This window comes from Salmo trutta, chromosome 23 (genome assembly GCF_901001165.1).
Source record: "Salmo trutta chromosome 23, fSalTru1.1, whole genome shotgun sequence".
Classification (NCBI taxonomy): Eukaryota; Metazoa; Chordata; class Actinopteri; order Salmoniformes; family Salmonidae; genus Salmo; species Salmo trutta.
The window spans coordinates 46,315,738-46,329,143 of NC_042979.1; the positions used below are offsets into that span (position 1 = coordinate 46,315,738).

At 45.9% G+C, this 13,406-nt stretch overlaps 1 protein-coding gene across 2 annotated transcripts in view; it reads right to left on the bottom strand.

The window, feature by feature from the left end:
• Positions 1-5,419: 5,419 nt before the first annotated feature.
• The window catches only part of fech (ferrochelatase), a 19,735-nt gene continuing 11,748 nt past the window's right edge, over positions 5,420-13,406 (bottom strand). The window contains exons 9-11 of one of the 2 annotated variants that reach the window (XM_029710526.1): positions 10,879-11,043; positions 10,449-10,508; positions 5,420-7,954 (exon numbers count right to left, since the gene is read on the bottom strand). In XM_029710526.1, the coding sequence (XP_029566386.1) occupies positions 7,823-7,954; positions 10,449-10,508; positions 10,879-11,043 (357 nt within the window). In that variant the 3' untranslated portion in view covers positions 5,420-7,822. Of the gene's footprint in view, positions 7,955-10,448; positions 10,509-10,711; positions 10,797-10,847; positions 11,044-13,406 lie in introns of those variants that run through there. The other variant, XM_029710527.1, reaches the window with a different exon arrangement.

The window sequence follows — 13,406 nt, forward strand, 5'->3', positions numbered from 1 at the left end:
TTGGTGAACCAGGCAAGGCAGTCATTTGAGAAGCCAAGGCTATTGAGTCTGCCGATAAGAATGCGGTGATTGACAATGTCGAAAGCTTTGCCCAGGTCGATGAATACGGCTGCACAGTACTGTCTTTTATCGATGGCGGTTATGATATCGTTTAGGACCTTGTGCGTGGCTGAGGTGCACCCATGACCAGCTCGGAAACCAGATTGCATAGCGGAGAAGGTACAGTGGGATTCGAAATGGTTGGTAATCTGTTTGTTAACTTGGCTTTCGAAGATTTTAGAAAGGCAGTGCAGGATGGATATAGGTCTATAACAGTTTGGGTCTAGAGTGCCTCCTCCTTTGAAGAGGGGGATGACCGTGGCAGCTTTCCAATATTTGGGTATCTCAGACGATACGAAAGAGAGGTTGAACAGGCTAGTAATAGGGTTTGCAACAATTTCGGCGGATAATTTTAGAAAGAGAGGGTCCAGATTGTCTAGCCCAGCTGATTTCTAGGGATCCAGATTTTGCAGCTCTTTCAGAACATCAACTTTCTGGATTTGGGTGACATAGAAGCGGGGGGGGGCTTGGGCAAGTTGCTGAAGGGGGTGCTGAGATGTTGGCCGGGGAAGGGGTAGCCAGGTGGAAAGCATGGCCAGCCATAGAAAGATGCTTATTGAGATGATCGATTACAGTAGATTTATCGGTGGTGACAGTGTTTCCTATCCTCAGTGCAGTGGGCAGCTGGGAGGAGGTGCTCTTATTCTCCATGGACTTTACAGTGTCCCAGAACTTTTTGGAATGAGTGCTACAGGAAGCAAATTTCTGTTTGAAAAAGCTAGCCTTAGCTTTCCTAACTGACTGAGTATATTGGTTCCTGACTTCCCTGAAAAGTTGCATATCGCGGGGGCTATTCGATGCTAATGCAGAACAACACTGGATGTTTTTGTGCTGGTCAAGGGCAGTCAAGTCTGGGGTGAACCAAGGGCTATATCTGTTCTCTGTTCTACATTTTTTGAAAGGGGCCTGCTTATTTAAGATGGTGAGGAAGGCACATTTAAAGAATAACCAGGCATCCTCTACTGACGGGATGAGGTCAATATCCTTCCAGGATACCCGGGCCAGGTCGATTAGAAAGGCCTGCTCACTGAAGTGTTTTAGGGAGCGTTTGACAGTGATGAGGGGTGGTCGTTTGACCGCGGACCCATTACGCACGCAGTCAATGAGGCAGTGATCGCTGAGATCCTGGTTGAAGACAGCAGTGGTGTATTTAGAGGGCAAGTTGGTCAGGATGATATCTAAGAGGGTGCCCATGGTTATGGATTTAGGGTTGTACCAGGTAGGTTCCTTGATAATTTGTGTGAAATTGAGGGCATCTAGCTTAGATTGTAGGATGGCCGGGGTGTTAAGCATGTCCCAGTTTAGGTCACCTAATAGTACGAACTCTGAAGATAGATGGGGGGCGATCAATTCATATATGGTGTCCAGGGAACAGCTGGGGGCTGAAGGGGGTCTATAACAAGCTGCAACGGTGAGAGACTTGTTTCTGGAAAGGTGGATTTTTAAAAGTAGAAGCTCAAATAGTTTGGGCATAGACCTGGATAGTATGACAGAACTCTGCAGGCTATCTCTGCAGTAGATTGCAACTCTGCCCCCTTTGGCAGTTCTATCTTGTTGGGAAATGTTATATTTAGTATTTTTGGTGGCCTTCCTAAGCCAGGATTCAGACACGGCTAGGACATCTGGGTTGGCGGAGTGTGCTAATGCAGTGAATAAAACAAACTTAGGGAGGCTTCTAATGTTAACATGCATGAAACCAAGGCTTTTACGGTTACAGAAGTCAACAAAAAACCCTCCTGTAGGTTTTCACTCCAACCCTAATATAGTGCACCTGATTCTAATAATGAGCTGGTTGATAAACTGAACCAGGTTAGTTACAACTGGGGTTCTCTACAGGAGGGTATCTCTCCAGGAACAGGGTTGGAGTTAAAACCTACAGGAGGGTAGCTCTCCAGGAACAGGGTTGGAGTTAAAACCTACAGGAAGGTATCTCTCCAGGAACAGGGTTGGAGTTAAAACCTACAGGAAGGTATCTCTCCAGGAACAGCATCTCTCCAGGAACAGGGTTGGAGTTAAAAGCGACTTACAGTCGTGTGCATAGATTTTATATATGGGTAGACCTGCGAATCAAACCTTCACCCTATATCTCTCTCTCTCTCTCTCTCTCTACCGCACCTGCTGTCTAGACCTCTGAATACTCAGCTGTGAAAAGCCAACTGACATTTACTCCTGAGGTGCTGACCTGTTGCTCCACTGATTATTATTTCACCCTGCTGGTCATCTATAAACATTTGAACATCTTGAAGAACAATCTGGCCTTAAATGGTCATGTACTCATATAATTTCCACCTGGCACAGCCAGAAAAGGACTGGCCACCCCCCAGAGCCTGATTCCTCTCTAGGTTTCTTCCTAGGTTCATGCCTTTCTAGGGAGTTTTTCCCTAGCCACCGTGCTTCTACATCTGCATTGCTTGCTGTTTGGGGTTTACAGGCTGGGTTTCTGTATAAGCACTTTGTGTTCATCTGTTGATGTAATATAATAATATATTCTATTTTTTCAGACGCTTTTATGAGCATAGATTTTATATATGGTTAGTCCTGGGAATCAAACCCAGTGTCATGGTGTTGCAAAGCCAAGCTCTACCAACAGAAGACTACAACAGAAGACTACAACAGAAGACTACGTAAAAAGGGATTTATAAATACATTTGACTGATCTGCATTGAACCAAGCTATTTTATTTGTCTCTACACACAGACACACCCACACATTCATACTGACTCTACACCCACTTACATACAATCATCATATAAGTTTGCTGCTACTCTGTTTATCATATATCCTGATATCTAGTCACCTTCCCCCTATACATATCTACCTCCATCACTCCAGTATCCCTGTCTCCTTCCCCCTATACATATCTACCTCCATCACTCCAGTATCCCTGTCCCCTATACATATCTACCTCCATCACTCCAGTATCCCTGTCCCCTTCCCCCTATACATATCTACCTCCATCACTCCAGTATCCCTGTCCCCTATACATATCTACCTCCATCACTCCAGTATCCCTGTCCCCTTCCCCCTATACATATCTACCTCCATCACTCCAGTATCCCTGTCCCTATACATATCTACCTCCATCACTCCAGTATCCCTGTCCCCTTCCCCCTATACATATCTACCTCCATCACTCCAGTATCCCTGTCCCCTTCCCCCTATACATATCTACCTCCATCACTCCAGTACCCCTGTCCCCTTCCCCCTATACATATCTACCTCCATCACTCCAGTATCCCTGTCCCCTTCCCCCTATACATATCTACCTCCATCACTCCAGTATCCCTGTCCCCTTCCCCCTATACATATCTACCTCCATCACTCCAGTATCCCTGTCCCCTTCCCCCTATACATATCTACCTCCATCACTCCAGTATCCCTGTCCCCTTCCCCCTATACATATCTACCTCCATCACTCCAGTATCCCTGTCCCCTATACATATCTACCTCCATCACTCCAGTATCCCTGTCCCCTATACATATCTACCTCCATCACTCCAGTATCCCTGTCTCCTATACATATCTACCTCCATCACTCCAGTATCCCTGTCCCCTATACATATCTACCTCCATCACTCCAGTATCCCTGTCCCCTTCCCCCTATACATATCTACCTCCATCACTCCAGTATCCCTGTCCCCTATACATATCTACCTCCATCACTCCAGTATCCCTGTCCCCTTCCCCCTATACATATCTACCTCCATCACTCCAGTATCCCTGTCCCCTTCCCCCTATACATATCTACCTCCATCACTCCAGTATCCCTGTCCCCTTCCCCCTATACATATCTACCTCCATCACTACAGTATCCCTGCACATTGTTAATATGGTACTGGAAATGACCCTGTATATAGCTTACCTACATTCTCGTGTTCTTCTGAATTCAATTTCTTGTGTTGTTCTACTTGACTTTGTTATTGATTACTTCATTGTTGGGAAAGAGCAATCAAGAAAGGCATTACACTATACTAGCGCACGTGACAAAAAAAACGTACAAAATTTGACAAATGCATCAAACATTTATTTTCAAATAACATAGATAACATATTAAATGAATGTCTACGTATGTATCGATACATCCATCACAGTAACTGAACAAAATGTTATCCCTGCCCGCTTCCTCCGTGTTGGCGCAGTCTGTACACACGAAGGATCCACCCGTCTCCAATCTGGCAATCAAGAAACTCCAAACTAGCAACATCCTTCCTCCGCTACTCCCAAGAGAACGTTGGAACAATTAGAGAAGCAGTTCTCTGTTCACAGTTGTGAGGCAGTTCCATTGTGTTAAGTCTTTATATGGATTTATAATCCCTTACGGTTTTACAAGGCTACACCAGCTCCTAAGTCTGGACGGTCAACAGCGATCCTAGTATCTGTTGAGACTATGGAAGTCCTATTGAATACGGGTACAATATACATACACCATTTGGACGCTTGTGTCTCAGCGTCAAGAGTGATGGTGAGTTCAGTGATGACGACCTACTTATAATAGTACAGAGGATAGTTTCCTCTTCGCTCTGGTCCAGGAGGTTTATGTATATCTCAGCATCAGAAAGCCCTGGACCAGAGCTAGACCCTTGTTGCATAAAAGGTGTCTCGTGTTAATACATGCATTCAATCTGTCACGAAGAAACAAAAAAAAAGAATCATTTATTATGGGTGAAACGGAGAACCATGAAATGGATGTCTGCCACATCTTCTCCCTGTTATAACTCCTTAATCTCCCTCTCTACTCAGCCGGGCCCAACAACCTTTTCTCTCCAATCCCACCTTCAGTCAATTCACTCTGGCCTGGGACACACTCATTCTCTCCTTTCATTCCTCCTCACCTATCAGTACCCTGCTGCTGAACACACTTCCTCCTCATCCACCTGTCCCCCCCCGCCGGCCAACCTGTACACTCTCCTCTCTTCTTCCCCCCTCGCTCAAGAAATCAATGGGAGGGCTCTCAATTAGAGGTGTGCAGCAGCCGAGTTCCAGCCAAGCGCCAGCTTTTCAATTACCAGGAGCTCCTGCTGCTGTCCCAACCCCTCCCTCTCCTCTAATAGCCCCCTCCCTCTCCTCCAATAGCCCCCTCCCTCTCCTCCAATAGCCCCTCCAATAGCCCCCTCCCTCTCCTCTAATAGCCCCCTCCCTCTCCTCCAATAGCCCCCTCCCTCTCCTCCAATAGCCCCCTCCCTCTCCTCCAATAGCCCCCTCCCTCTCCTCCAATAGCCCCCTCCCTCTCCTCCAATAGCCCCCTCCCTCTCCTCCAATAACCCCCTCCCCCCAGATGTAGGACTGGTTTATTGAGGATCTGATGAAATGATGCAAAAAATGTTTTTAATGTTGTCCATTTTATTAGATGTGGTGGAAGACTTGTTAATGTTTTATTCCAGTAAAAATTATATGAACACATTTTGATCAGCGGAACTGGTGGTGTTTTATGACAGACATAAATAAATAAACCTAAAAATGACAACGATGTAACATGAAGCAGCATCTCTTCACTATATACACACACACACACACATCATATATGTAAGTGATAATCAATGAGGGCTGTGTGTTCTATGGAAAATAATTAAACGACGTGAAAAAGGTCCTAGCAGAGTGGAACTGACCTCCCACGGAGTTGCATTATTTTCCAGAGAACACATATAGCCCCCCGAGTTTATTATCACTTTGATACCATGACTGTAATTGAACACATTTTGCCGGTAGAAATTGTGTTCAACGTCCCACCGAAGAAGCTAGCGGAGTGGACTAGGTAGCTACGGCGGTTGCCGTGGTAACCAAACAGACAGACTCGCTTAGTTTAACTAACCAAACTAAAAAGTCCTAGTTTGCTACGATGAACATTGAATTCAACACCGCCAGTACTGTTCACAATTCGACTTTCGCTTTCAAAAAAGCAGCTTAAAAAACAAAAACATGTAAGAGTGAAGGGAAGTCATTGAATTCAACCCGTGATGATATACACACAGCGCGTTATAGGGAAGTAACGCACGCTCTAGAATGCTCTTCAAGCCAATCAGAAACGACCGTTCAACAATGAGATGGTATAATGTCTTATTGAACTAGGGTATCCGCACATCTATAAAAACAAAACCTCAATTTGTATACGTCAAGATCCTTCAACATGATTTTACAGATGACTTCTTAAATACATTAGAAAATCGGGATTGTGTTCAACAGGCACGTAACAGAAGAAAACGGCTGAAAACAGAGAGGTACTCTTCCAACTTATCCAATAACAAACACTCATTTACTTTTTTTTGGGGGGGGGGGGTAGCAAAATGATTTAAAATGTTTAGTTACGGTGTGCCCTGATGAACACGACCCTGGTAAATTATCACATTTCAGTAAATGACATATAAAAAGCACAGAGTTGAATCAATGTTCAAAGGCACGTTATGTCATGGTACTCTCAGTGGCTGGACTGACCCGAGGACAACGGAGAAGCACGTCAAAGTTGCCAGTCGCTAAGAATATATATGTCTGTCTGTCTAAACAGCAGCAGCTATAACACAGCTCAGGTTAGAAGGATGAGGCCATGGAGACCATAGTTAGACCGGTAACAGGTTCAGAGCTGAGGGAGGTGAGAGGTCAGCCGGGGAGAGAGAGGGATGTGGGACACTGCAGCAGGGAGGTGAGAGGTCAGCCGGGGAGAGACAGGGATGGGAGACACTGCAGCAGGGAGGTGAGAGGTCAGCCGGGGAGAGACAGGGATGGGGGACACTGCAGCAGGGAGGTGAGAGGTCAGCCGGGGAGAGACAGGGATGGGGGACACTGCAGCAGGGAGATGAGAGGTTGACTGGGGAGAGACAGGGACTCATGCAGGGGCAAGATGTGCAGGGGCAAGATGTGCAGCAGCACTTTGTGGAAGTGGAACCAGGGATTATGGTGCCCTATAAGAGATTAGAGGTCAGTGGAGAGGTCAGAGGAGGTTGCTGGGTGGGAGAGGTTAAGAGCATTGACTCTGGATGAGCAGTGCCTCTACAAGGATGGAAGCAGGGATCCTCTAGAGGCAGAGTGGAGATAGAGGTCTCGAAGCAGGGGACAGTCCACCAGACTCCAGAGAGGGTCTCGAAGCAGGGGACAGTCCACCAGACTCCAGAGAGGGTCTCGAAGCAGGGGACAGTCCACCAGACTCCAGAGAGGGTCTCGAAGCAGGGGACAGTCCACCAGACTCCAGAAAGGGTCTCAAAGAGACACTGTGGATGACATACCAGAATGGGGTGGGGGACACGCTTCGCCACAGTCCCTGACCACGACGTACAAACCAACTGGACAAGTACCAGGTGAGAAAGGATACAGTCCAGTTGATCTTCCTCTTTGGAAAGGATGGAGGGATGAAATGGACATAGTTTTCCAGGGATTCGACGGATGGAATGTGAGCGAGCGGCAAGGGGGACAAAATAAGTGCAACTCTTCTTGTCTTATAGCTTTAATGCGATTCGTACTGACAGCTTCTATCCTAGTTTGTCTGCTTCTTCTTCTGGTAGTTACTTAGAAACGTGTGCTCTGTCCCGTAGTATCAGATGGGTAGAGGGTAGGTGACTCTCAGAATTCCCAGCTTTTATAGAAATCCCGGTTGGAAGAATATCCAGGAATCAGGAAGAAATAAGTAGGAAATCCAGAATCCTTCAAATAGGATTTCAGGGAAACCAGGATTTTTTTTGGGGGGGGGGATAGTTACCTGTAGTTTGCAACACTAGAAAATGGTTGAGGAAGAGGGTCATTTCTGATTAGCGAAGAAGGCCTTGGTTTCTCCGCAGGTGGGGTTGGTACACAGTGGGCAGCGCAGGGTGAGCTGACGGGAGCAGGACTCGTTTGACTTCAGGTGGGTTTGGACCAGGTCTGCCAGAGCCTGAGAGAGGAGGGTCAAAGTTTAGTTTGTCATATATATACACACACACATTGAAATGCTTACCCATAAGCGACCTCGCCATAAACAAAATGAACACCTCCAAAACTAAACACATAGTACGCTGAGTAGCCGAGTGAGAGGGGGAGTGAGACAAAGAGAGAGAGAGACGGCCTTGTAGGAGGGCTGAGCGTGGCCGGAGGGAGGGAGGGAGGGATAGGCCAATCCCTTTGTTGACCAGCTGTTCCCCAGTGCTTTCTTCCCAGCTCAGCTAGCTAGCTGGGGTCTGCTCGGTCTGAGTAGCACTACCCATGGTGCCTCTCTCTCTCTCTCTCTCTCTCCCTCTCTAAATTAACCCCTGACAGATAGTGAGAAGTAAGAGGTCATGGAAGGGCTGCAGCTTCAAAACGGCTCTCTGAACATCTTTGATTCCAGCACTACTGTTTAAATCTCACCATCTCTCCGAGTCAGAGCGAGAAGCAGTATGTGCCCAGTATTTTCTTGGAACTTACACTGGGGATATTGAATGATCAACAGTGACGGAGTGCTTTATCCGACGCTCAGAAAGAAAAATGTATGTAAACTTCATTATGTCAAATATGTAAATTTGTAGCCTTTTATTGATGCTATTGTGACACCTGGTGTTTTCTTTATGGAATGGTCTGCCTAGCCATGTGAGAGACGCAAACCTCCATCTTTATGGAATGGTCTGCCTAGCCATGTGAGAGACGCAAACCTCCATCTTTACGGAATGGTCTGCCTAGCCATGGGAGAGATGCAAACCTCCATCTTTATGGAATGGTCTGGCTAGCCATGCGAGAGACGCAAACCTCCATCTTTATGGAATGGTCTGCCTAGCCATGTGAGAGACGCAAACCTCCATCTTTACGGAATGGTCTGCCTAGCCATGGGAGAGATGCAAACCTCCATCTTTATGGAATGGTCTGGCTAGCCATGTGAGAGACGCAAACCTCCATCTTTATGGAATGGTCTGTCTAGCCAATGGTCCATGCTGTCCCTAGGATGGGTGCGTCACTTGAGTGAGTCACAGACGTGATCTTCCTGTCCGGTTTTAAGCCCCTTCGGGCTCGTGTGGTGGGGGAGATCTTTGTGGGCTATACTCAGCCTTGTCTCAGGATGGTACGTTGGTGGTTGAAGTTATCCCTCTAGTGGTGTGGGGGCTGTGCTTTGACAAAGTGGGTGTGGTTATATCCTGCCTGGTTGGCCCTGTCCAGGGCTATCGTCGGACGGGGCCAGTGTCCCCACCCACCCCTGCCTCAGTCTCCAGTATCTATGCTGCAATAGTCTATGTGTTTCGGGGGGCTAGGGTCAGTCTGTTATATCTGGTGTAATTCTCCTGTCTTATCCAGTGTCCTGTGTTAATTTAAGTATGTTCCCTCTAATTCTCTCTCTCCCCTCCCAGAGGACCATGCCTCAAGACTACCTGGCCTGATGACTCCTGGCTGTCCTCAGCCCACCTGGTCATGCTGCTGCTCCAGTTTAAACTATTCTGCCTACGTCCAGGGACGCCCTGGCCTGTTCACCAGAAGTGCTACCTTGTCCCAGACCTGCTGTGTTTGTTTGTCTTTGTTTGTGTCTTTGTGTCTCTCTCTCTCTCTCCCTCCACCTGCCGTCTCGACGTCTGAATAGGCTATGAAAAGCCAACTGACATTTTCTCCTGTTACACCCTCTACAACCACTGTGATTATTATTATCTCACCCTGCTGGTCATGTTTGAACATTTTGGCCATGTTCTGTTATAATCTCCACCTGGCACAGCCAGAAGAGGACTGGCCATCCCTCATAGCCTGGTTTCTCTCTAGGTTTCTTCCTAGGTTCAGGCCTTTCTAGAGAGTTTTTCCTAGCCACCGTGCTTCTACACCTGCATTGCTTGCTGTTTGGGGTTTTAGGCTGCATTTCTGTACAGCACTTTGTGAGATCAGCTGATGTAAAAAGGGCTTTGATTGATTGATGGAAACCTATGGTTTACCTGTAAGAACAGAGAATGAAGGGTTATGGGTAAAGATTGCGTCATTAACTAACGAGGACAGCTGATTGACCTGATGGAAGACTCCTAGTAGAGAGACAGATTTCTACCATTTCATTTGCATGTTGCCACTCATTTTGTACTTTGGGATGTGACCTTTTTTTGCCATTCATATCACCTGGAACCTGTTTAACCTCATCTGGAATTACAATGCCATCTTTTAACCACTTACCAACCTGGAATCTGTGTGACACACAATGTTGGCTTTACAGGAGAAGGCCAACACACGTTAGCTAACGACGCTACAAACCCTTCAACAGTTTCTAAATCTGAGGGCAGCAGTGGTTAAAATGAATAAATAATCTGAGAATGACCAGGACTAAAACACCTGGAATAGTTTCACGTGTAAAACAAGGCAGGGCAAGTTCACGCTTTTTGCTAAGGACGACATAGGACCCCGTATTGTACTGTGAAGAAAAGCAGATTGAATATGTCAGTTGCCTCTCCTACCTGGAAAAATATTGGGTTTCCATTCAGAGATTCAGCCCTCCTGATGTTTTCTACGCCACACTGTGAGAGAACATAGGACTTGGTTAACTCGGCACCACAACAAGCAGGAAGGTGAAACAACAGTAAGACATTGAATTCTCCTGTACGGTCAGTAATACCTCTCGAGACGTTAGACACACGCTCTACTATTCTACTTCTCCAACAGAATCTTGATGGAAGGACACTCTTCTATACATCTGTCATGTATAATCTTCTCTCCTCAGTTTTCCACATCATAATAAGTTATGACATTGTCTTGTTAGGTAAGTAGTTACATAAGAAACACTCACTGACCTCTCCCATCAAGAGTACTCGATGTCTAGCTCACAGACACCTACCTCCTCTCCCAGCACCTGAGAGCACTCGATGTCTAGCTCACACAGACACCTACCTCCTCTCCCAGCACCTGAGAGTACTCAATGTCCAGTTCATGCAGCGTTTCGATGTGGTCGCTGGTGAAGGCGATGGGGACCAGGAGCAGGTTCTTCTTCCCCCGTTCACAAAGACCCTTGATGACATCATCTGTCTGAGGGCCCAGCCACGGCATAGGACCAACCTAGAGAGGACAGAGACACAATCATATGTCTGGAGGGCCCAGCCACGGCATATAACTCAACCTCGAGAGGACAATCAAGTCCCGATGTATTTTGAAAAGCTGCTACAGCAAGAATTTCTTTGAATTTCCTATGTGGAAGCTAGGTGAATTGCAACAGCACAGCACTAGGCTGCATTAAAAACAAAATCTCCCTCCACATCCCATTTCTCCGCTACTCGGGCTCCGGGGCAGCGGTCTAAGGGCACTGCATCTCAGTGCTAAGAGGCGTCACTATAGACACCCTGGTTCAAATCCAGGTCCGTATCACAACCGGCCGTGATCGGGAGTCCCATAAGTGCGGCGCACAATTGGCCCAGCGTCGTCCGGGTTTGGCCGGTGTAGGCCGTCATTGTAAATAAGAATGTGTTCTTAACTGACTTGCCTAGTTTAAATAAAAGGTTCAATAAAAAAACGCTTAAAAAAAATTATTATTATTTTTTTTTTTTTGAAACATGGAAGACTGATGCTTTAGCCTTTGACTTCTGGTTTCGGTCCACCAGCTGGAAAAAAATATATTTTTTGTTATCGAAAAAGATATTGCACAGCGATTTAGACGGTACAATGATTCCCTATACTATTCAGTGTTTGTTTTCTCACATAAACTAAAATTGAGAGAAGTAAAACCAATTTTGCAACCAGGAAATGACAGAGCGATTTCTACTAGATAAAACATAGCCACCAAGTTGAACCAGCTCTCCTCCCATTTCGAGAAACAGATGCCGCTCCAGCAGGAGAAATCAATAGGCGAATATCACAGCCAATCCCAACACCGGCAGGTTAGTAATACTGTGAAACACTACCATTCCACTATTAATGCAGATATATTAATGGACATTTTCTGAAATGACAAGGCAAAAATACAACTTTAAGTTCATTTCACATGAGTCATAAGACTTTACATCCTTTAAAAAGCAATTCAGGCTTTTCAAATTAAGACAGAGCATTAGATATGTGAATTACATTAAGAGTTCTAACCAAACTGATAATATAGTATTGTATTTAGAAGATCCATGGGTGTTAAAAACTGCAGTTCCTGGTTCGAATCCAGGCTGCATTACATCCGGCCGTGATTGGGAGTCCCGTAGGGCGGCGCAGCGTCGTCAGGGTTTGGCCGTCATTGTAAATTAACTGACTTGCCTAGTTAAATAAAGGTTAAATAAAAACTTTTAAAAAACGCTGTGGCTGAACTAATTATTATGTGATGTGTCAGTTACGAAACCTGGTGAGGGTTAGGGGTCAAAGGTCAGGGCCACCACATATAGACTGGCATTACATACTGATCACCACAGGGCCGGTCAACATGTATCATATCAGCTTTCTGTCTGCTCTCAGTCTCAGCCCTGTGACTATACCTCAATAATACCAATGATCTCAGCCCTGTGACTATACCTCAATAATACCAATGATCTCAGCCCTGTGACTATACCTCAATAATACCAATGATCTCAGCCCTGTGACTATACCTCAATAATACCAATGATCTCAGCCCTGTGATTATACCTCAATAATACCAATGATCTCAGCCCTGTGACTATACCTCAATAATACCAATGATCTCAGCCCTGTGATTATACCTCAATAATACCAATGATCTCAGCCCTGTGATTATACCTCAATAATACCAATGATCTCAGCCCTGTGTTTCTACTACAATGATCTCAGCCCTGTGTTTCTACCTCAATAATACCAATGATCTCAGCCCTGTGTTTCTACCTCAATAATACCAATAATCTCAGCCCTGTGATTATACCTCAATAATACCAATAATATCAGCCCTGTGTTTCTACTACAATAATATCAGCCCTGTGTTTCTACTACAATAATATCAGCCCTGTGTTTCTACCTCAATAATATCAGCCCTGTGTTTCTACCTCAATAATATCAGCCCTGTGTTTCTACCTCAATAACAGCAAATGACCTCAGCCATGTGACCACAGCGTAGTGTCCAATTAAAAATGCATCTTTTGACCAATGGGTAAAATATGTTAATTATGCAGATAATCCTCTAAGAAATCCAATCGTTCAAACCGCATGTCTCTATCATGATCCGTTCAGAGGTTATTTACAGTTTACGCCCTTGTAGAGTGGCCCAGTTTACGCCCTTGCAGAGTGGCCCAGTTTACGCCCTTGCAGAGTGGCCCAGTTTACGCCCTTGCAGAGTGGCCCAGTTTACGCCCTTGCAGAGTGGCCCAGTTTACGCCCTTGCAGAGTGGCCCAGTTTACGCCCTTGCAGAGCGGCCAGAACTAGGGTGAATAATTCAAAATGGAGGCCAGAGGAATAAAGTGGTTAACCTAGATTTTATTTTTGTTGTGTCAGCTAGGCT